The sequence below is a fragment of the Melozone crissalis genome, unplaced genomic scaffold, assembly GCF_028551555.1.
Source record: "Melozone crissalis strain CALT ecotype California unplaced genomic scaffold, PUWL_Pcris_2 ptg000081l_1, whole genome shotgun sequence".
In the NCBI taxonomy this organism is placed as follows: domain Eukaryota; kingdom Metazoa; phylum Chordata; class Aves; order Passeriformes; family Passerellidae; genus Melozone; species Melozone crissalis.
In genome coordinates, this window is record NW_026535858.1 from 16,612,441 (window position 1) to 16,635,800 (window position 23,360).

At 39.4% G+C, this 23,360-nt stretch overlaps 1 protein-coding gene across 3 annotated transcripts; it reads left to right on the forward strand.

Annotated features, from left to right (window-relative positions):
* Window positions 1-23,031, forward strand: ACTR2 (actin related protein 2). Of its 3 annotated transcripts, XM_054290182.1 has the most exons (10): window positions 1-136; window positions 5,712-5,822; window positions 8,637-8,651; window positions 10,680-10,895; window positions 14,509-14,581; window positions 16,435-16,571; window positions 17,348-17,497; window positions 18,194-18,339; window positions 18,730-18,862; window positions 20,001-23,031. In XM_054290182.1, the coding sequence occupies exons 1-10, from the start codon at window positions 89-91 to the stop codon at window positions 20,169-20,171; spliced, it is 1,200 nt and encodes a 399-aa protein (XP_054146157.1). In that variant the 5' UTR covers window positions 1-88; the 3' UTR covers window positions 20,172-23,031. The 3 variants fall into 3 exon arrangements, with proteins under 3 accessions (XP_054146157.1, XP_054146158.1, XP_054146159.1); XM_054290183.1 differs by lacking the exon at window positions 8,637-8,651; XM_054290184.1 differs by lacking the exon at window positions 1-136 and having other exon boundaries at window positions 5,773-5,822; window positions 8,634-8,651.
* The last annotated feature ends 329 nt before the right edge of the window (window positions 23,032-23,360 follow it).

A 23,360-nucleotide genomic window follows, 5' to 3' on the forward strand; every position in this document is an offset into this window, starting at 1 on the left:
GCGCTCGGGGGGCCCGGCGGAGGTCGGGGCGGTGCCGGTGGCGCGGTCGGTGTCGGTCCCGGAGCGGAGCCGTGTCGGTGTCGCAGCGATGGACACGCTGGGCAGGAAAGTGGTCGTGTGCGACAACGGCACCGGGGTGAGTCTCTGCGGGCGGCGCCGGGACCCGCCCTGCTGCCGGGGCGGAGGGGAAGGGGAAGCCGGGTGGCTCCCCCCGGACCCGGCCCGGCTTCCTGCCGGCACCGCCCGCGGGCCGCGCCCGCCCGGCCCTGCCGCCGCCGCCGGGCCCGGCCGCCATCCCGGCGCTCCGGCGGGCCCGCGGAATGAATGGGCGGGGGGGGCCGGCGGCCCTCGGGCGGGCGTGCCCGTGCTCCCGAACCGCGGGCACCGCCGGCGCTGTGCGGGGCTGCGGCTGCTCTGCCCGCCCCCGGCCCCGCCGCGATCTCGTTCTGCCGTCAGTACCCTGGTTTCTCTGCGTGACCTGAGCGGGTCTCCATGGAGCAACGCGCCTTTAGACAAAAATACCGATTTTTTAAAATTCTGAATGAGCGCATTCTGCATTGAGCAATTAGGATGTGTCCTGTGTCTGCAGGATTATTCGCTTAGAGAAATGCTTGGGGGCTTTGGTGGGGGTTTTTTGTTTGATTTTTTCTTTTTGGCAGCTGCTGTTCAAAATAGAGCATCGTCCTTTCCTTAATACCTCTCTAATCTGCCACGTACCTCCAAATTGGCATTTTTAAATGAAAGGTTTTCTCCCCATCCTTTCCACCTTTTCTGGCCTCCGTCAGCGTGCAGGCAAACCCATCCTTTTGTCAGGCTGTGAGGCACCTTGGCAGGAAGTGAAAGAGATACCATTTTAAAGCAGGAGGAGATCAGATGCTATCGGGGGATATTTCCCCTTGGTAATTTTTTTTAGCGGTCTAGCGTTTCCCCTAGTAAAGCAATATTATGTGGAGAGTTACCTTAACTGGTGATGCAGTAGGATCTCTTGAATGGCAAAAAAAACCAAGGGGTTTTCTTATATATGGATACTTGTGATAAATATTTTTTTTAATAACCCTAGGAGAGAATAGTTGGGACAAAGGATTATTTTATTAGAGATTCAGTGTCCTAAATTAGAGGGTTTTTCAATTAGTATCTGAAATTGTTAGAGTAGTTCAGGAAGAAGATCATCATATTTGACAGTTCAGGGATTTGACACTTTTGATGTCTTTGTTAACCCTCATATAGCAAAAATTATCTTTAATAGGGCTAGAGTTCAGAGCCTTTGGGCACTTTTTGCACTATCATTTAGAAAAAGGAGAGAAGAAGAGATAGCATAGCATTTTCTTGTTACACAGGGATATGGAAGCTGCTTTATGGTTTGTTTGTTTTTAGTTTGAGGGGGTTTTTTTGTTGCTGTTGTTGAGGGTTTTTTTGGTTTTGGCTTTTTTTTTTCTTTAATATTCCTATTGGGAAGCCCAAATTTAGAAAAAAAAAATCAGAGCTTCATCCGTTGGTGTGGTCCTTTATATGGCAATAATGACTGAGTTGTAAAATGTTCAGTGTATTGGTGGTGACAGCAGTGTTGTGCCTTGGCTGGTCTCAGGTGTGACACAGGGGATAAAAGCAATTTTTCCAACCCGATTTGCCAAGCTGGGTGTGCCACACACGTTTCTTTACAGCCTGGGTATCTGTGTGTGCTGTGAGTTCCAGAGACATCTTGGATCCGTAGGGTTTTCCCTCGGTGAGTTGGAGCAGCAGGATATAAATAACCACAGGAGTGGAAGGTGCCTTCCTGGTGCCAGAGGAGGGGCCTGTGTCACTTCAGCTGGGGTGGCTTTGGGCTGTCTCAGCCTTTGTGCAGAGCACTGTGTGTCTGGGAGCCTCGGAGCTCCTTGGGTGGGAGAGCAGGATGTCAGAAGGAATTGTGAAATCCATCAACTCAAAATGTTCACACTGATTTGGGGTAATTGAACGAGGATTGGGATAACGAAGCTGGACAAAAATTCCGTTCAGTAAAACTTTTGAGTCTCAATTACATGTTGAGATATCAAGTAGTTCTGTATTGTCAAGCCAGTATTTTGGTGATAATATTTTGCCTATGTGACAAGAGATGTCTTATTTTAGAGTTATTTCTAATATCTCACACTTAAAAGCATGATTGAAATTAAATCTCTTTACAGGTGTCAGAACACTTATAGATAAAAAATGGAGAATGTCTTTGGAAAAATGAAGTGAATTTTTAACATTAGGCATGAAATTTGAAATTTACTGTTCTTGTTAGGCTGCAGTAGGACCTCTGATGATAGGCAGCAGCCTGTCTTTGAGGAAGAGGTGAGTGACTCGAAGGAAGTTCTTGCAACATGTGGTGTGGGAGGCAGGCAATGGCACCTCAAGGGTCTGGAGTGTTAGAGGTGCATTCTTATTGTTAGAGGCCAAACAGAAAGTTACTCATTGGCCTGTAAAATTGCTGTAACTGTATTTAGGGTTTTTGTTTGAGAGTTGTATCAGTGGAAAGGATCAAGCACTGAGATGTGATAAGAATATTAGTATTCATTTTAAAACCAGTCACGTGACTTGTTTGCAAGCTTCCTCATTCTTTTAGTTTGAAAGAACACTTATACATGCAAGTTGTTAGTGTTTGATGACTCAGTAGGAAGTGAAAGACTCGGTATAAACCACAGTGAAATGGAGAAGAAACTATATATGGTAAAAATTGTTACATACATGGTCTTGCACACGGGCAGGCTAAATAGCTGTTCTTAGAACATTCTGAATGTAGAGCAAATGTGTGCAAAAACAAATGATGAATTAGTTCTTGCAGAAATGGGTAAATTCATGGAGTGCTTGTGTTATTGTTGGAAACCCGAGCATTGTACTGAAATTGTTCAATAATTGGTTTGAGGGTTGTGCGTGGCAAAAGGTGGAAGAGAAACAAGTGCACTGTACTTAAATTAGAGAGTTTCAAACTGAGAGTGGCAGAACAGTGAGTGTTTAATGCTGGGCCTTAGAAAAGAGAAGCTGCTCCAGATTACTGCAGTTCATAACATTTACTTGAAGATTTTGAAGGATTTTCTGTAAGGGACAAGAGGGAGAGGTATCTTATGTTTCCTGTACCCCTTCAAAAAAAAATCTAAGAGTCTAAAGTCTGTTATTGTACAGATCTGTGCATTTTCCTGTGGCTGGTTTTACTGAGCCTTTTCTTCAGCCATGATAGGCAATGTTAGGTGATCACAAACCAACTGAACCAGCTGAATGTTCAGGATAGTGTCAGGGAGAATACTACAGTGGGGATGTCCCCATTGATGGGGAAGCTGACAAAGAAGGCTCACTTGTTCTTATCTTCCCCAAATTTTTATGTAGACTGGAAGGAGAAATTTCAAATTTGAAGGCAAGTTAAAATTCCGTCCTTTCTGTCTGTGGCAGAGTCTATCAGACTTTGTCAAATGTAATTTTTGAGGCTCTCTGTTCTGGCCAGGAAAAAGTGGGAAACAGACTGTCAGTGTCTAAGCTTATTCTCGCTCACTGTAGTTTGCATCAATTAAATCTGGTTTTGATTGTGTTTTAGGCTGGTTGGAGAAATGACAGTCTGTTTTTAAAACCTAGAATTTGTTAATTTCCCAGGAAGATACATCAAGATCTTAATGCAAAAAGAGGCTGGAAGTTGCTATTCATATCAAATAGTAAGAATTTTTGTGGTTTTGTAGGTCAGCAGTTTGTAGGTCAGTGCAGTTGTATGTGATTCTGGGAGGTGTTTTAAAGGTTGCCCAGTAGAGGTGCAGATTTTTGTGCAGTAGTTGTTTTGCTTGCATACATCAGGGTTGCTATATAAGTACAGGGGTTTTGAAAATTTGTGTAGTGGAGCTTCTTGAGGGGGTGTTCCAGGAGTTTAAGTTTTAAAGATTTATTTGGATATTTCTTATCCTGTTACTTCTGATGTGCTGGTGTATTCAAGTATGCAATCCAGAAGTGCTTGTGGCTGCTGTTTGCTTTCTCATAGCAGCACTGCATTCTTGAATGCACAGATTAAATCTATGCAACTCCTAGGCAGGTTTGGCCTTAGTATAACCAAAAAAATTGATAAATACTTGCCTTTTCAGAGTATTCTGGGTTTGAAGTAGAATGAGGGAAACGAGTTGTGTACACAGTGTCATTCTTCAGGTATTCCAAACAGCTCTGCCTTTGGAGGGCAAGCACTGAAGGAGTGAAAGAAGCTAGGGTCAAAAAAACCAAAATTTTTCTCCCCTCTATTACCCTAGCTTTAATTAAAATATCTATTGGTTTTGTCTGTGACCAGCTCTCTAAATTTCTTTCCACAGCAGGTGCCCTTTTTTACTGCAGTAAGGTGAATAATTACGAGCAGCAGCACAAGTGACTTTTCATGTTACCGTTAGTGTAATGACAGAATTCCTCTCAGCTGCAATTAGCTGTGCTCTTTGCTGGGATAATTGTTCCAGTGGCAGTCTTCAGACCTTGCTTCAGAAAACTCGGCGAATATTTGGGAAATTCTAGCAGATGGCTTTTAATACAAGCTGCAGTGGATAATTACATTTTGGGACAGGGTCCCGTGGAGTCTGTGAATTGCCTGTTCTTAAAGGTTCCCAGCAGCCAGCCGGTCCAAGCTCTGAGCAAGCTGCTCAGAATTCAGCAGTGAGTGGTTTGAGCCCAGTGTTGGATGACACAGCTCCTGAGGGTCCCTCCAACCCCAGGGATCTGGGGTGCTGGGTTACTGCTGCTGCACCTCAGTGCTTGGGTGATTTTGCAGATGAAAATGTTTTTGTTCTGGCATATTAATACAGCCTGGTGTGCAAACTGTGCATCAGAGTAAAAGAGGAGTGTTCTCTGTATGAGCTGCAGGCAGAACACTAGGGTATGATACATGAAAGTGCCCTATCAAAATAGGAGAGCTGAAGAGCACAACTTGCTGATCCCTATGAACTAAATGTCTTCCTGGCACATTTAAAGTTCACGTTTTACAGCTGAACTTCCTCTAGTGACTATATATTTTTTTATTGTTCAGTAAATACTGTCTTGGAACCCAGTGATATAAAGCTTCCTTTTGTATATATTTGGGTAATAAACACTCTTTTCATCCTGTTTGGTGTGAACTGCCATCATCTGAGGTTTTGGTTGTGCTGTTGGTTATAGAAGTGCTTGCAGCAGACTTTATCCTTAAAGGAAAGCTTCAAAATTACAAAAATTTGAGAAATCTGTCTGAATTGCTAGTTCACATTTGAGCACTTTTTACAAGAGTATATAACTTGAATTCACAAGCTTTTGGGGCTTTTTCTGGTGTGTAATTCATTATGCTACCATGTGTTCTAATTGGAGAGGTGATTTAATTAGGTTTCATTGGGTACTCATTATAAGGTGATCCATTACAAAATTACAGATTTTAGGTTGCTAGAGGACTTTTTTAATAGAGTGGCAGGAAATCCAAATTCAGACCCTGGATGCTTTTACACCTTGCAGTGTACCTATTCATTTTAAACTGTTTCTCAAAAATCTGATAGTCTTGATTCAGAAAACATTCTGGAAAATACTTTTACTCAGTTTTAAAAATCTATGCATCGTCTAAAATGTGTAAAATTGCTTTGAAAGTATAAATTAATTTGGTTTCCAGCAGGGTACATGCTCTTAAATTTGGACTTTTAATTTTTTACCCCAAACCAGGTTTCTATTTGTAAACAAAAATAATGCATATTCTAATAAAATTATTTCTTCCTTTTCAGTTTGTGAAATGTGGCTATGCAGGCTCGAATTTTCCTGAGCACATTTTTCCAGCTTTGGTTGGCAGACCCATTATAAGATCAACTGCTAAAGTAGGAAACATTGAAATCAAGGTAAATTTTTTTATTGTTATTTCTTTCTGACAGATAAAAATATTTAGGGCTTGTGTAATGTTTGGAAATGTTTTTTCCTTAACTCCCTTTTATGCTGTTTCAGTATCTCTTGATTCATTTCTGTATTGGATTTTAGCCTGTCACAAACTACAAAGTTAAGAAGAGGGTGCTCTAAAGCATTGGAGGCCTTCAGATAGTGCACCTGAGGAGGCAGCAGGTAGGGCTTGAGTGGTTCTGGGCAAAAAGGGGCTTCAAATGCCAATAATGCAAATGGTGTCAAGATCAGAAGGCAGAAATCAGACAGAAGTGACTGACTGTCACCAAGCTATCGTGTGGGATTCTGAGACAGTGCTGAAGAGCTGCTGGAGCTTCCAGGTTTTTCTGTATGGTTTGCTTTCTACTCAGAGTTGATCATCTGTGATCTTGTATGAGATGTTTAACCTTGGCTGTGTTTGCGTTTCATTGTTTCTATGGTTTTTGTTTTCCTTTTGCTGTTGATGGACGTAGGTGCTCCACACCAGTTAGAGATGGAGGGGCTCTCCATCAGGCTGCTTTGTCTTGGGGCATTATTCCAAGGCATGAGGGGAGAACTGCTGTTGGAGAATTCATTTTCTGATGTCCAGGGAGCTATAATTTTTCACTTATTTTGTAATTAGAGAGTAACACTTCAAATGTTATTAGTTGCTTCTGCTATATAGGCTTTGGTAAATGTCTTGGCCCTGCTGTGGTCACATCCTCCCTTCTTGCTTGTAGCCACACAATTCTCACCTTGTGCTGGTCATGCTGCTTGTGCAGGCGTGTTGTGAGCTGATCCAGCTGAAAAAGAGGGATTTCTTGGTCAGGTAAAGTAATGACAGCCTTACTAGACCATGGGGCAAGCTCCAGTTGGAGAGTTAGGCAGAAGCAGGAGGCAATGCAGAACTGTAGAAGTGCCTACTTAGGCCAGTGAAGGTTAGGTAGGACCTCACATATACAGGATTTCAATTTTCCCTTCCTTATTCGTTCTGAGCAGCAGTTTAGGAAGAGGAAAAAACAATCAGTCCTGTCTTGTTCCTTATTTTCAGAACCCTGTCGTTGACAAGGAGAACTTGAGTTGTTGGGTTTCTGCTTCTGCTTGTGAAATGGTTGTAGAATCAGCAGAAGGCCATACAAGGAAGTCAAAAGGCTGAAAGATGCTAGAGCTTCCCAAAATGTGTTTGTGGGTTTGTCTCATTACTATCTCAATAGTGCTTTACCTTGTATCAGCTAGGACAGTTTGTTTTAGAGGATAGAGATCTTTCCCTTTTACAATAAAGAGGATTTTTTTGTAAGGAGACAGAAAACAATCCTTTCTCTAGTAAGATTTGGGTAGAGGTATTTCTTTGGGTATCTTCGTGAACTTAATGTGAGGAGTCTCCTTAAAAGAGGTCCTGGTAAAGTTTTATGAAATTATGCAGTGATTTATGAGTCTAAACTCCCCCCAGAATTTTCTTGCATGAAATCTCACTGTTGAAGTCATGTTTTCATTCTGTCTGATTCAATACAGCCTGCCCCATCAGTTTTGGTATCCTCTGATTATCTGATCATTTAATATTGTTACAGATAACAGTGGTGCATTGAAAAGATAGGATGTAGAAGTTGGTAATTGCTATGAGATCAGCAAAAGAACCTTAAACAATCATTTTGCATGCATTGCTGGTCTTCTGCTTGAGCACAGATCATGTGGGTGTATTTCAAAGAGTATAAATGGTGTCTAGATTGTTTCTGGTAGTTTTATGTGATTTGCCTAACAGCTTGTAACCCTTTCTTAAGGAGGCAGTGTATCAAGAGAAGAAATCTCTGCCACAGGCACTTTGGGTATCCCAGTAGGATAATACAGTAGAAAGACTTGATAAGTGTGAGTGCTGTTTTTCTTCATGAGAATCTTGCAGATTTCCTAAAAAAATGTATTTTAGCAGATGAGTTTTATGCCAAAATTTAATTCCATGCATATGCTGTGAGTTCTTTCGGTATAAGTTTAAAACTGAGTAAGGGAAGCTGGCAAGGAGATTTTCAGTTTAACTTTTCAAAACTATTGAGGAAAACTACACAACTACACTCCTGTGGAATTCAGAAATGCTGTGAAAGGAGCCTGGAAGCTGATCAAAACAGTGGTTATCATCCATCAAGTTACCAATTTGCTTTGACCACATTTTCCTTATGGATTCTCATTTCAGCTAGCAGCAGGAATATAGCTTTTTTTCCTACTCAGGAATTCATTCATTACTGGGATTATTTTGCTTAAAATTGCAGCTAAATCCAGAAGCATAGATATTGCTCTGGGCTTTTCATGACTTACTAGTCTGCAGCAGGTTTGGGGGGTATTAATAAGTCAGTACTAAGGAGTAGTTTTCAGTTCTTGAATATATTGAGTGGATTTTTAAAATAAAATTTAAATTTAGCAATTGTCAGAGCTAGTCAGTTGTCCTGTGCAGAGTCTTGTCTAGTTCAGATATACACCTAGCCCAGGGTAAAACTTCACTGTTACAGAATATTTATACACAGATTCCTATTTATGAGAGATAGGCACATACACTGATCTTGCTTGCAGTCTAGGAAGCCTAAACATGACTTGCCACTGACATGTAGCAATAGCTTCCTTTAAAGAGACAGTTTAATCTGATGTCCTGTTAGTTTGGCCCTAACTAAACTAACTCAGATCATTTCCTGCTGTACATGCATCTCTTTTCAGCCTAATTCTATTGTGTACTTAAAATAATTTGAGAATTTCATTTAGGCCTTTTCTGACTTTCTTGCTTCTACCTTTTCTTCACCTTTCTTGACCTGTTGAAGTAGAATAACAAAATGATGGTAAGTGAGGTGCCCCTGTGCTTTTTGTTTACCATTTTTGCTTGATGAGACCTAGTAGCTGTTATGTTATTTCTAAAATGCTATTCATTGTTTTGTCTTGTCTTACATTTTACATTTGAATACATACTTATTTTGGACATTGTTCATTGCTTTGGTTTACTGGCAACTAATTAACGAGAATATTTTATGTATTGCTTTTAAATGCTACATAACGTGTAGTTTTGCAAGATGCAAGAATAACATTGGAAGATCAACGTGAACTCAGCATCTTTAACAGTAGAAATTGCTCCTTTTAACCTAACAAAACAAGAGTTTGAAGAAATGTTCAGATTTCAGTTAGACAGATATTACTGAGTACTGAAGTGGTGGAAATATTGGATGCCACGATACTGATTCCTCTCTGCAGATTTGGTTGTGTTGTCCTTCTTGCTCTTCAACTCCCAAGTGTACGTGTTTGTTAGTGTGCTAGTGCTGATGTTCTCAAGAGAGAACAATTGTTCTGCCCTTTAGCTTTGTTTTAAAAGGATGTGAAAGTTTTGTGCAACTTTCGCTTTGCACCTTTGAATAGCGGCTTTTCCTGGGCTGTGTCCTGTTGGGCAGCTTGGAGCCTCAAAGAGCAGTGCACAAAAAAGGCTTCTGATTTCTGATTCTTCTAACTGGTGGAGTCTGTGTTGTCTTAAATTCTCATGAGTAATGTGGCTACATGGTGGAGTTCTCATAGTATGGTTTCACCAGAGTGCTTTGGATTGAGAGTGTTGGAGTCTTGACTTTTGTCTTCTGTACAGTCAAGAGCTGAAGTGTGATCTGCTGTGCAAGGGAAAACAAATAAAACACCTTGTCAGGGAGAGGGGGTGAAAGGGGAATGGTTTCACTTAAACTATTTTCAATTCACTTCCTTTTTGTGTAGTCAATAGCAATTGCTTAGGTTACTTCTAAAATAGGCATTATAAACCACATGCCAGATTTTTTCTTGTGTGTCTTGTTTTTCCCCTGGCACTGAATAGTATAACCCTCACTTCCACTGTGCCACAGCAACTGCAAACTGTCGTGGCATATGGTTGGATGAAGCAGCTGGCTTTTTTTTTTTTTTCCAATTAATATTATTATGGACACAGAACTAATGGTACCTAGAAATATGTTTTTACAGCCTAAGTACAAGTGAGTCAGTTCAGGCTTCTTTAGAAAAGTATGGGATATAATGAGGAGCAAAGATAAGATGTTACTGTGCATACTTCCTGTGGGAAATACGTGGGAAAGGAGAAGATGGGATGCTACTAATTTGAATGTGCAGTGTTTGCATAACTAACGTTAATAAACAGATTGCTTAATCAGTGTGAAATGACTATACAAATTGCATTAGTTGGTTGTGTTTGTGCAAGAATGCATTTCTGGGGTTTCTGGCTTGGGACTTCTGGCAAGGAACAGATGAGGTTATATTTTATATTCAGATGTGTCTCTTCACACCCTATTGACACAGGCAATATGTAAACCATTGTTTCTTTTAATGTCTGGTGTGGAATTTATAATCTCTTATTTGCTTTTGCTCCTGTTCGGTATGCTTATTCACCTCTCATTATTCCTTTTTTGGTATTGTGCACAGAAATTTGCAACATGCATGGAAAAATATTCTGCCAATCCCACCTACTACCCTTATGTGCTGTTTTGCATCTCAGCTCTTAGAAATTACTATTTGGTAAAATAATTTTGAAGGTGTCAGTGGAGAAACACCTATGCTTAAGTCTTTGTAGTCTCTAGCTCTAACAAGGTTTATTGGTTAATTGAAAAAAATCAAATTAGTAATGTTTATTTTGGAAAAGCTGTGAGATGGGTAAGAGCCAAATTTAAATATTACATGAAATATATTCTACTTCTCTCCTAAGTACCTGCAAGTGATTCAAAAATGTGGGCATTGTTTAAGAGCACATTGGACACAGGCTGAAGCAGCTCACTGTCATTCATGAGGAGTTTGGTGTTTTGTAAACACTGTTTTTGTGGTTTTTGACAATTTTTTGTGTTAAAATTTTACAGGATCTGATGGTTGGTGATGAAGCCAGTGAGTTACGATCGATGCTGGAAGTGAATTATCCAATGGAGAATGGCATTGTTCGAAACTGGGATGATATGAAGCACCTTTGGGATTACACTTTTGGTCCAGAAAAACTTAATATTGACACAAAAAATTGTAAAATACTACTCACAGAGCCGCCCATGAATCCGACTAAAAATAGGGAGAAGATTGTGGAGGTATGTGTGTCTAGGAGGAGCTGATACACAGCTGATATACATTGGAGCACTGCTAAGAGATTCCTTGTTCCAGCCACACGCAGTGACTGTCTGAAGCAAAGCAGTTCTGTTCTCTAACCAAAACCCGTTCTCAGCCATAGGCATGAATGCTGCTGTGCTTGAATTCAAACCAGCTGATGTCATTCACAAGCTGTAAGCAAGCTTCTTGTCTCAAGCATTAATAGCAGCATTAAAACACAGAATTGGAAATACATGTCTGTCTTCACATACCCAGGATACGTTGATTACTAGCTGTTGGATGAATATTAATTACTTTAAATGACTTGGACTTGTATAAGCCAGTAGTGCAGAGGAGATTGGAGCTAGATGATGCTTACCAGATGGAACAGTGTTGTTGGAGGTGGTTGAGACGAAGGTGTGATGACAGCCAATGCACTAATCTTTAATTAGTGCAAGGGATTATCAATGAAAGCCTTCTAAGAAGGAAAGCCCGGTTCTTGCATCCTCAATCTCAGAGTGCTGCCCTGGGTGATCTAAGCTCCCGCTGAGCCTTGTATTCAATGTAGGTTGTCAAATATATATTGTTTAGGTGCCCTACCTGTGATGAAGACTCAGGCTTGAAGAGCAGTAACGTTTGATGAGAACAGAAGGTTTAGTTTTCTGGTTTGTTGAATTTTTTTCTCATAAGCATCATAGGTATTTTCAATTCATGTAAGTTTGAATATAAAACTTGTGTATATATATTTCCCAAAATCATTCCTTAGTCTGTTAAGTATTTACATTTATCAGCACCTTTCTTTGAAATCCTTTTGATGTCACAGCTACAGTAGTGCTTTCTGTAACTTGGCAGTGAATACGTTTGCACTAATCCTTTCTTTCAGTGACCAGGGAGCAAATGAAGTCTAGCAAAGTTGGGAAAACTTGAGTGAAAAATAAATCAGACTGTGCAATCTAAATTCAGCATTTTTTTAACAGTTGTGGACATTAAGGTCCTGTGACCTAAGTATCAGGTAATGCAATACTAGTAATATCATGCACTGTACATCAGCCAGCTGTGGTGTATAGGCAGAGCAGGTTATTCTGGGTGGCCTCCATGGAGCTGGAATGGCTCTATTTCCTGCCCAGGCTTCTTTGCTTTTTAGTTGTCAACAATAGTGTTCTTGTTTCTGTTTTCCTGGTAAATACAAAAGGATAGATTTTAGTTATTCTTGTGCCAAATAATTTTACACCAAAAATCCAAGAGTCTAGTACGGCCTCTGAATTGTGATGTAATATTTGCATTGCTCCATTTGCCTTTTTAACACTACCACAGAGACCATAGATACTTAACCTTGCAAGATGCAAGAATAACATTGAAAGATCAAGTTGCAGAAGATTAGTGAGAACTAGAATCCATTTTTGTAAATTTAAATTTGGGTTACACAGAAGCTCATTGTTTCTACTAATGTTTGTAATGGAGCACAAGGTTATGAGAACTTAGAATATTTAGTTTAACTGCAATGTATGCTCCTTCCATTTTTGATGTAGCCTCCTCCTTTCCAGGGAGGTGAGCCCAGTATGAGGCAGAGGACTGAATGAAGATACTTCCTAAAGCCTGCAGTAAATATAATAATGTCTCTGCATTTTGGGATACAGTGCAGTAGTGTTTTAGAAGAAAAGCTTAGTCATCTGGACCATATAAAGATGATAGATAATTATATATGCTGTCCTTCATTCTGTTTCCAGTAATTCTCTCTCCTCATTCCATCACTTTGTCAGGCCCACTTGCAATAGAAAGGCAGCAAGTGTTCACATGTCAGCTATATTGTAAAATATATGTTTAAAAAGTGCTTTTCCTTTCATAGCACGTAAAAGACCTGGGTTGCTCCTCAGCTTAATGGGGTGTTTACTGTTTGTCTTCATCTGCTGCACTCTCATTGTGTAACACCCTCAGAAGCAGCCAGACTGTAGTGGCAAATCAAGAAGCTGCAGAGAATCAAATCAGAAGCTTGAGCACAGTCACTTCCATCTAAATCAACCTAGGATTTCTTATATTTTTTCCCGGTTTTTAATTCTTTCTGTACCCAGTTAGAACATCACTTTGTAGGTAATCAAAAATCTGCTGTTATGTGAAGAAGAATCTTTTCAGGGAAACATATTGCTCAGTATTTATATCTCAAGATTTGTTAACATAAATGCCCTGTGTCAAGGCATGTTCCATGTTGAATAAAGTAATGCAGAGGAGAATCCATTTCTTTTTTTTCTTGAAAGAATGACAACACTCCCAAAGGTTATGAAAGGTTTTGTAGAAGCCTTTAGGGTTTGGTACATGTGAAGGCAGTAACTAGTGCCATTTGAATATTGATTTTGTTGTATGAAGGTGATAGTTTAGATTTTTCTTACATTATTTTTTGATTTAATAAGCACTCAGGTTGTTTGAAAGTATCCATTGGATTAGTGTTGGGTTTAGACAATGACTACTCAAAGGGGTTCTATTTTGAGTTGCTGCCCTTTCAGCTGTTCCCTTTCTGTTCCTTTTCACACTGTTCTAACGGAGGAGGTTCTTTAAATAGTTCAGAATTCTAAAATTGTCAGGCATCAGCTTTTTTCTTCAAAAATATTTAGATATCTTTTACTTGGACTGTGGGAGCACTTAGGATTGAATCCATTTCTAATCCTAGAAGTTGCAGAAGGGTTCTGAAGCCTGCAGGGTAGCAAAAGCAAAGCTGTATTTGTTGGAATAATCAGAGTTCATCCATTTTTCCTGGATGGTAAAGCTTATTGAGGGGAAAACTGCTGTACAGCATGATTTGTTTACTTGGCCTTTTCTTGTGTTTAGGAAGAAGACAAGATCCTATAAAACTCTACATCCTTTAATCTTGTTCTGCTTCTTAACTGAAACTAGTTCAGTGATTAGGGAAACCTAGTTCACAAGGCAAGGAGTTACTTTTCCTGTTTCAGTATGAAATCTGCAAACCTGCAATCTTCTCTCTGTAGTGGATTTTACACTAAATTTAAAAGTTTGTAATTGGTTGCCCTTTAAAGAAGGGAAGAAAGTGGTCCAGATCCAGAGAGCAGCCTGTGATACTGGGCTCATTCTAGATTAAGATGTGAAGGAGTCTGGTCTTTATTTGACATAGTGTGCAGTTGTATAAAGTCTATGGCTTAATATGAGGAATGAAAAATGCCTGAACTTTGTTTTAAAGCATACATCTTATACATCTTAAACAAACATTTTATTCCCCAGTCACACTTCAGTAATGAGCTGCTTGGCTGGTCTACAAGTACTGCCTCCCACTCATTAAGCACTTTGGAAAAGTAAAAATTTGTGTAAAGCTGCAAAAATTGATGTGTGGGTTTCTTGTGTTTGCTTTTGTTGCTTAATGGATGTGGAATATCTCACCTGGCTTGTCTGGTGTGAACAGCTAAGATACAGAACTGAATGTACTTCTTACTGTCCCAAAGCACATAGGTTTCTAATGTTCCTGTGGAATCTTGTGTGATGAAAATTCTTGGGAAGTGTTTTTGATTAGTAAAAATGCAGAATTCTAGAAATACAGTTTTCAAACACCAATGAAATTTCTTTGAGGTATTTGGCCTGTTTTGGAAGCTGACTTTTGCCTTCATCTTACAGGTTATGTTTGAGACGTACCAGTTTTCTGGGGTGTATGTAGCCATCCAGGCTGTTCTTACTCTGTATGCTCAAGGTAGGCAAAATCAACCTAAAATTTCTTTAGTTTCCAGTGTTGCTGAGCCAAAGTACAAACATGGCATCACTGTGTCTTGGGCTTAATTCCATGCTGTTCTCTAAGGAAGCTCAGCTCCTTAGGCTTGCTTTTTGTTGTGGGGAACTATTGTTAGGTACCACTGTTGGTGTTATTTTCATGGATAAATGCAAAAATCGGGTTCCTCAAAACTCTTACTCTTCCAGGGTGTAATTATTTTGCCTTTGGCATCAAGTCTTAATGGCTTACTTTGAATTTTCTGAAAAAGGAAGAACTTTTTACCATGAGTAAGAGAGTAATTTCAAGAAGGTGATCATGTGACTTCTACACTATTTTCAGGGGGGTGGGGGGGGAAGTTGAGTCTTTTGCTGTAGATAAACTAAATTGAAATGATCCTTAGCCTGAGCAGAAAATTATGGATTGACTGAATTAAATGGAAATTCTACCATCAAGTTCAGTCCATCTAGGATTCTATGAAGTTACTCAAGCACATCAGTTCTAATACCATGACTCCTTGCATCTGTTTGTTGGTGGCTTGGTGTGTTGAGCTGTCACATAGCAGGACACAAATATCCATGTTCATTAACATGTCACTGTAGTGTCACTGTGCAGGACCAAAAGCAGTGGGGTACTGCAAGGGTGTCTCTGCCATGCAAGTCAATATAATTACTTGAACCAAAACCACTTTTGCAAACCTGAATATTAATTTTATATGCTGCAATCTGTGTTACTACCTTTTTTCCCCCCTTGGTTTTCTTTGGTTTGATTCCTTACAAATATTTAAGTAACTGACATCTACAGTCTTAAATTCTGCTGTAATTGTACATGTACCTTACTGTGTAGTGCTCAATTACTTTGTGAATAACAGAATGTGAGACAACTTTGAGCAGTTTACAGTGTTTCTACATACCATCATCTAAAACAAAGCTGAAGACCTTCTAAGACACAAAAATCAAGGAGCACATAAATCAAACGTTTGATTTTGGAATTTTTTTTTAAAAAAGTTCTTTACAGCACTTTACTTATATTACTTCAAAAATTAAAGTAGTGGCCAAAGTTATATAGAGATGTGCCTCATTTCAGTGCACCACACTTCTAAGGTCTATCCTTAAAATATGGTTTCTTACTTTAGGTAGCTTGTGAGAAACTATAAAACTGTTTTCTGACCAACTTTCATCATTGATTTTTGCCCCCAAGTATAGAAACTTCTGTTTCTACATGCTCATGATATCTGCTTTGTATAGCTTAGAATTTAATAGTTAGTGGTAAACTTTTTTTCATGAGAGTTGATTTTTTTAGTATAAGAAAGTGGATCTCTTTCAGCCTAACGCCACTTGTGTGAAGAAATATTAGGCGTGTTCTATATAGTCCAAATATTTTCTACCTTATGAAAGTATTTGGTTTTTTGTATACCAGTAAAAATCAACAAGTCCTAAGAATTTAACAAGGTAAACTTGTGGCTTGAATATCTCTAAATTTCTTAATATTTCAGAAATTATTATAAGACTACACAACTGAATCCGTGGAGGAATTTGTGCCCCAATAAGCATTTAATGAACATAGATACTCCCTTTAATTAGAATGCAATTTAAAGATGCTAAAATGCCACTTAAAATTGTGAGCGATAGAGTTCTAAACATGTAGGTAAAAGTAATAATTTTTTTAAAAAATGTATGAAAGCATTTGTTACTATGAAAACCTGAAGTTTAATACCTACTGATGACTGAGGGAAGAAAGGTTGTATTAGTTTACAGTGAAAAACATATCTTAAACTTGCTGCTGTTCTGCTCTATTGTGAAAGTGCAGTAAAATTGTGCTTGCCCCCGTTCTTTTAGGTTTATTGACTGGTGTTGTTGTGGACTCTGGAGATGGTGTGACTCACATTTGCCCAGTTTATGAAGGTTTCTCCCTCCCTCACCTCACGAGACGGTTAGATATTGCTGGGAGGGATATCACCAGGTACCTCATTAAGGTAAGCTGGGAGGGAAGAGGGTTTAAGGTTGAGGTGATGCTATCTGTGGTTCAAGTCAAAATCCCTTGACAGCAAGAAGGGATTTTTCCCTTGATAATTCATGTTAATTACATTAAGAACTCCTGTATTCTCTGTGTTAATTCAGTCTATTCTTACTGTGTTTCCTCATCTAAATCACAGTGATGATATTGGTGTTATTCAGAGACATCACATTTTCTTAGTGGCAATCTTGTAAGAACAGAATTTATTCCATATTTGGGAAGGAAAAACTCGAAAGTTGGCTTTCTCACCTAAAGTGGAAGCTAAATTGTATTCTCTCAGCTCTACTCCTCTGTTTCCAGAAAGACTTCCTTGCAGTGTGGAAAATAGTGTAGTAATTCTTCCCTGATAATTAAATAAGAGAACATGTTTGATAGACAATTCATTTGTTTGGGAGTTTTAAATATAAGCAACATCTTAGATTGACAAATCTTATGGTTAACCTGGAATACAGGAATGTTCTGAAGTGAAGCTCTAAAGACAAGAATTATTTTGGGTTTTCTTAATTTGTCTTTGTTCTGGTTATGCTGAAAATTGTAATGAAGAGAATTTCCCATTTGGAGTAATGCTGCTGCTTTTCTGGGGATAATGGATACACTGGGACAGATTTCTCTGAATACCCAAATTTGCCACTAAAAAAGGGAGGTGAACAGAGATATGTGTCTAAATGTACTACCCCTCTTCTGAGAGATCTAGAGTTCCTCTCATTTCCTGCTAACCTGCTGTGCTCCCTCCAGCTCCTCTTGCTGCGGGGTTACGCTTTCAACCATTCTGCTGACTTCGAGACGGTTCGCATGATCAAGGAGAAGTTGTGTTACGTGGGATACAACATTGAACAGGAGCAGAAGCTGGCACTAGAGACCACAGTTCTAGTTGAATCCTACACGGTGAGTGTCTCAAGGCAGCTCTCCTTGTCCTGAACTTCCTAGGTTTAAATTCAGGTAGCATTTAGCTTTCATTCCTTCACAATTTTTCTTGGCAGTAGCGCTCACCTCTCGGCTTGTAAAATCAAATTAATTCGTTCTGGGAAAGTCTTCTACAGGCTTTTTTCCTTTCAGATTGTCTGTAAATCTTTGTACTCACTTTTGTCATTGTAGGTCTTTGAAGTTTTAATATTATAGTACAGGAATTTGTAGAGAAAGTGGACTTTTTCTAGCATATGAAATTGTTTCAGCTTCATCCATGCAGCACTGAGACATGAGACTGATATCTGGTGTCAGGAAAGGTGAACTTGCTCTTAGTTGAAACTTTGTGATCACAGTTGGGAAAATGTGCAGAAAATGATTATTCTTGCTTGTAAGATAATTTTTAAAATTGGTGCTAGGAGTTGGTATTGCAAGGAAATATTTGGTATCTCAGTATTGATGTATCTGGTCCCTGATGTCTCCAAGTGAATTGCAGAGTGATTAAAGAATTTGTATATTCTTTCAGTACTACTGAATGACTTCGTGCAGTGCTGACAATTATCAACAATTTCCTGTGTTAAAACATTTGGGAGCAATGTAGGTCATTTCCTCTTGTTTTTTTTTTTAGCATTCAAGTGGCTAAAAGTAGTCTTTTCAATGGTGTTGTTTCTTCCCTAGCTCCCAGATGGCAGGATTATCAAAGTTGGTGGAGAACGGTTTGAGGCACCGGAGGCTCTCTTCCAGCCTCACTTAATCAATGTCGAAGGGGTTGGTGTGGCTGAGTTGCTGTTCAACACCATCCAGGCTGCTGACATTGATACCAGGTACGAGCAGAACATTTAGAATCCTTTGTCTGAGTGCAGGGGTGACACAGGAACTGTCTTCAGAGTAACATCTTTTGCTTTAGACACTAATGTGTGCTCCTGGGAAAAGGGTGTATGCTGGGAATGGGGCTCAGGCTAAGCTTCTGGAGCTTAACCAGTTGTCTGGAAACTATTTCAGTAAGAATGAGCAAAGATAAAATCTTAAAAGCACTTTTTTTAAATTTATTTCTGCTTTCTGGAAAAGCATGAGCAAGTCTGCTGAAATTGTGCAGTCTGTCTTTGCATAGTGACTGTTTTTTAGATTTGTGTTTACTCCCCTGTCTGTACAGGTACCTTTACAGGTACAGAGTCAAATGTACAACACTACAAAAACTGTATTTTTTGGGTCAGGTCTGAATTCTACAAGCACATTGTGCTGTCTGGAGGGTCCACCATGTACCCTGGGCTGCCTTCACGACTGGAGCGGGAGCTGAAGCAGCTCTACCTGGAGCGAGTTCTGAAAGGGGACGTGGAGAAGCTCTCGGTGGGTATGGGGTGGCTGCTGCGGCCGGGGGCGCAGAGGCTTCCCTGAGTCCCCGCTAGGGGGAACCAGGGGGCCAGAAATGACGGAGGCTGCGGGCGGCCCTCCCTGCAGCTTGCGAAACCGCTGCCCCTCCTTCCTCACACCCCTGCCTTTGCTTGGTACCTACTTGCAGTGAAGTTACCTTCTAGACCCGGCTAGTAGCCGGTAATTCCCGAAGTCTTGGGTAAAATAGGCTGAGAAATACCAGGACACATATTGTAATGTTGGTTAAACAAAGCTAAGGAGTTTCTGTGCCTTCAAGTTGTCATTGAGTAAAAAAAAAAAATATTTTTTTTTAAGTCTGTGAAAATTTTGGTTCATATTACAAGTGAAATACTTAAAAGTGAGAGAGGCTAGGGCTCTTAATAAGCTTTCAGGTGGAGTAAGTTTCCCTTTTCCATTTGTTACTGTGATAAGCAGGCAACAGCCACACTTGTTACAGAGGTAACAGTGTGTTGTACTGAAAATTCCTTTGAGTGGAGTTTCTAATGGTGAACTGAATTGAACTTCACTGGTTCTTAATGCAGTGTTCTCTGAAGGTCTTCTGTGGAATGACTCAATTGAACAAAATGTTTTACATCTGAGACAGTATTTCAGTCATAGCTTTGTACTCTCTTTGTAGCTCTTGAGGTTAGAGCTTTAGCACTGAAGAAGTTAAGGGAATATTAATTAGTTAAGCTGGTTTAGATTGTGTAAATTGGTATAATTCTAAAATGTGTGTGATTTGATGATCTGGTTACTTCTGATAATTTCAGCCATCAAAGATTAGGAATTATTTCACTTTTAATAGTGTTCCTGAAATGCAGAAATTGGGCCTCTAATTTTCTGTCAGTATTCTGAATCCTGGGTTTTTTGTTGATATACTGAAAGTACAGGTTTTGGGCAAGTGTCAGTAGCTGTGTGTAATTTGCAATGCAGAGCCATTATTTTATTCAGCTGTGCAGGCCGGAAGCTCGCAGTGCCCCGTGCTAACATTTCAGTTTTTTAGTTGCATTTTTCTCACTAGACAGTTTCCACTTCGTTGTTGTGGTGGAAAGCCCAATTTTATTTTGCAAGGCTTTGTTTCAAGAATCCTAGTAACGATTTCTTTTCTTCTCAGAAATTTAAGATCCGAATCGAAGATCCCCCTCGTCGGAAGCACATGGTGTTTCTGGGGGGTGCTGTTCTAGCAGACATCATGAAAGACAAAGACAACTTCTGGATGACCCGACAAGAATACCAAGAGAAGGGAGTGCGTGTGCTGGAGAAGCTTGGTGTGACTGTTCGATAAACCCCAAAGCTTGTTCCCATCACATGTCTAAAGCTTTTTTCTTTCATTGCCAATCTCTGAACTCACTCAGCTACATGCTATGGAAGGGCCTGTCTGTGGCCTTTTGACCCAAACGTCAGGTTTTGTTCTGGTTTCTTGGGGTAGCTTTTGTTAAATGTTTCTTAATGTGGCTAAATCTGACTATTAAATTTGACCACTTCCCTGCAAACAAAACAGAGCAAGAGCAGCCTGTCTACTTCATTGTTCCCTCCCAGTAGGCAATTGGGTAATTCTGGTAGGCTTTTTCTTCTGGGTTTATTGCTGTAGTCCTGCTAGCTTTTGTCTCTAGTTCACAAAGGGTTGTGTGCCTTTTTTAGCATAAGAAAACCTTTAAACAAGAGTTTTTGCTATTGGATCATTGTGGTGGTTATCTTTGCATCTTTATGCCTCTCTCTACATTAAGTTTGGGGTTTTCTCCTTTCCTGCAACTAGGAATTTTGATTAAACATTGTTAAAAACTAGTTGAAGTAGCTGGAATGACTTTAACACACTGTTTTGATGTAATGTGGTTTCATATGCACTGCTGCCTAAACAGACTTCTGAGATGGTTCATTCTTCAAGGTGGTGGTGGGGCCTTCAGACTGTATTTCTCTAAGTGGGAATGTACAGTTGCCACAAATGGAGAAACACCTGATGTTCTGGCAAGTGTACATTTGTGGCCTTAGGTGTCTTTTTTCTGGAGAGAGGAGACAGGTTTGAGCTGTGTTTCTTTTTGTCAAGGGACAGATGGGGGGGTCAGCCTGACCAAAAATGCCTCTTTTTATAACTAAATTTTGGTATCATGTTGTCTCAGCATAGGAAGCAAGAATGTTAAATTAGCTATTCTGTAATTGTTGAAGAAACTTAGATATGCTGAGACAGGAGACTCTGAACTTATTGAACAGATTTAATACTTTCAGAAATGCTTGTGAAAACTGTAACTATAAATATTTAAAGCCCCAGAACTAAGTTTTAAAAAGTCTGATGTTTTAAGTGCTTGTATGTACATCAGAAGCACTTCCATTAAACTTTACAAGTATATTAACCTAGTGCCAAGGAGTTACTGCAAATGAGTATTTCAATGACCAATGTTTATTGCAGCAAGCAGATATTTATAAACAACCAGTGGCAGTAGGTTATAAAGAATGACTTATATTTGTTCCAGTTAAGAATAATATTGGAATAGAAGATGTTGGTTGGTAAATAGCCACAATTAATTTTATCTAGTCTTGATTTTTGATACTTAACATGGGATGGGGAAGGAAGTGAAAACCAATGATGAAAATGCTGTTTCCAGAAAGTACATTAAAGCTGAGTTGTTCTAAAAAATAGAAGTTGTCACTAGTAATTATCAGCCACCTTCTTTGAGTATAGTTGCCTGTGTTTTTTTCCTATAGCAGACTGGTAACTCTTGTTGCAATAAAATCTGCCTTACATTAAGCATAGCAAAAACTGCTTGCATACAAATGCTAGCTAGACTTAGTTCTACTTTGCTTTCCATAGAAATATTATATTCTTACTGGTTTTCGAAGCCTACCATAACATTTAAGGATAAGGAAGTCAAGATCTGCTCTTGACTTCCAAACCTTGGAATGTATGAGAGATGCTTTCATATACTTGCCATTTGTCTACATCTTTACATTAATAATTGACCCCAGAAACATGGAAATATTAAACTCTCTTGGACTCCTAAAATGTGCTTCCTTTCTAAATTGAGCAGACAGCTTCCTTTGGCCGAGCGAGCCAAAGGGGCAGAAACCATGTCTGCATTTCTTTAATAACAAGACAGTCACTATAGCATTGCTAGTAATGACCATTTAATTATAGGTGGGTGGGGTTTTTTGCAGCTATATTTGCTCTTAACTTGAACAATACGAATTTCCAGGCATGCCGGTCGTGCCTCAGTGCATGCACTTAAGCAGTTACTAGATTTTTGGGGACATGAATGTAAGGGGTACTCTGAATTCCTGTAGTCTTCTAAACATTTAATACACAAGACTTAAAAATGCTGTGGGCTTGCTTTAGAGCTATGATTTCTCATGTGACTGTCTCTGGGCTTTTCAGACAGTGTTGGGAATCATGGAAATAAACCAAAGAATGACTTAAAAAAATTTTTTAAATGACAATCTGTCATGTGGTTTTTCAAATCTAGATCTTGACCCTGCAACCCCTTTTCTAAACCATCTTCTCCCCTGACCACTGGCTTCATTGAGGTATGTGCATGTTTGAGTAAGGGTTTTGGAATTTGGCCCCTTCACTAGAGAACTTCACAGCACCATGAGTAATAAATGTCAGTTGATTGTGCAGAATCTTGGGTTTCCATGGAAACCATGTATATATTAAAAAAAGAAACTAGCATTTTAAATTAACTGTGATCATGGATTCAGAGGAACACATTTGTAATCCAGATACTGAATGGGGTGTTCCAGTTGTGCTCACTGTGGTTCTCCATGTATGTGTTTGCACACACAAGAGTGTTGTGTGTGTGTTCTCTCAGCTGACAGCTTCAATACTGCTATGAAAGCAATCTGGTTTTAAAGTTTTTTTGAAGACCAAATAACTTGAATTGTATTTGCAAAATGCTTTAGCTCCTTTAAAATTAGAATAGAAGATGCCGCATCAGTTGTAAGTTTTTTGAGAACATCCTATTTTTAATGTTAAGCTGCTTCAAACCCTCCCCCAGTGTTCTAGGATGTTAACCAATGTAACACAGATGGCTTTTTATACAGTTCTGAATAATGTTAACACACAACACTGGTTGAGACCATGAATGGAAATAAACATCTATTTAAATTGACAGGTCTTTTCAATACAAAAATAAAATCAGATTTTTTTCAAAGTAGATTATGTTTGCTTTGTTTCCTTTGGGAAATCGCAGTTCTGTCAGTTTTTCTCTAACTTAACTTCCATCACAAAACCATCATGAGCTGCTTTTGCTGAGGAAATCTGACATGACAGAATAACACATTGTCTACTGATTGCTGTCATACTCCATCCTTTAGCCAATACTCCACTCCCTCCATCCTTTTCTTTAGAAAGAGGAAGAATCCTTATCCTTGGACAGGAATCCTTTTCTAGTTCAACCTCCATACTGCAAAGTGGGAAGGGCCCTCAACTTGTATTGACCTCAGCATCCTTGGCTAAGCTCAAAAGCCATGTAATCATGCCCTG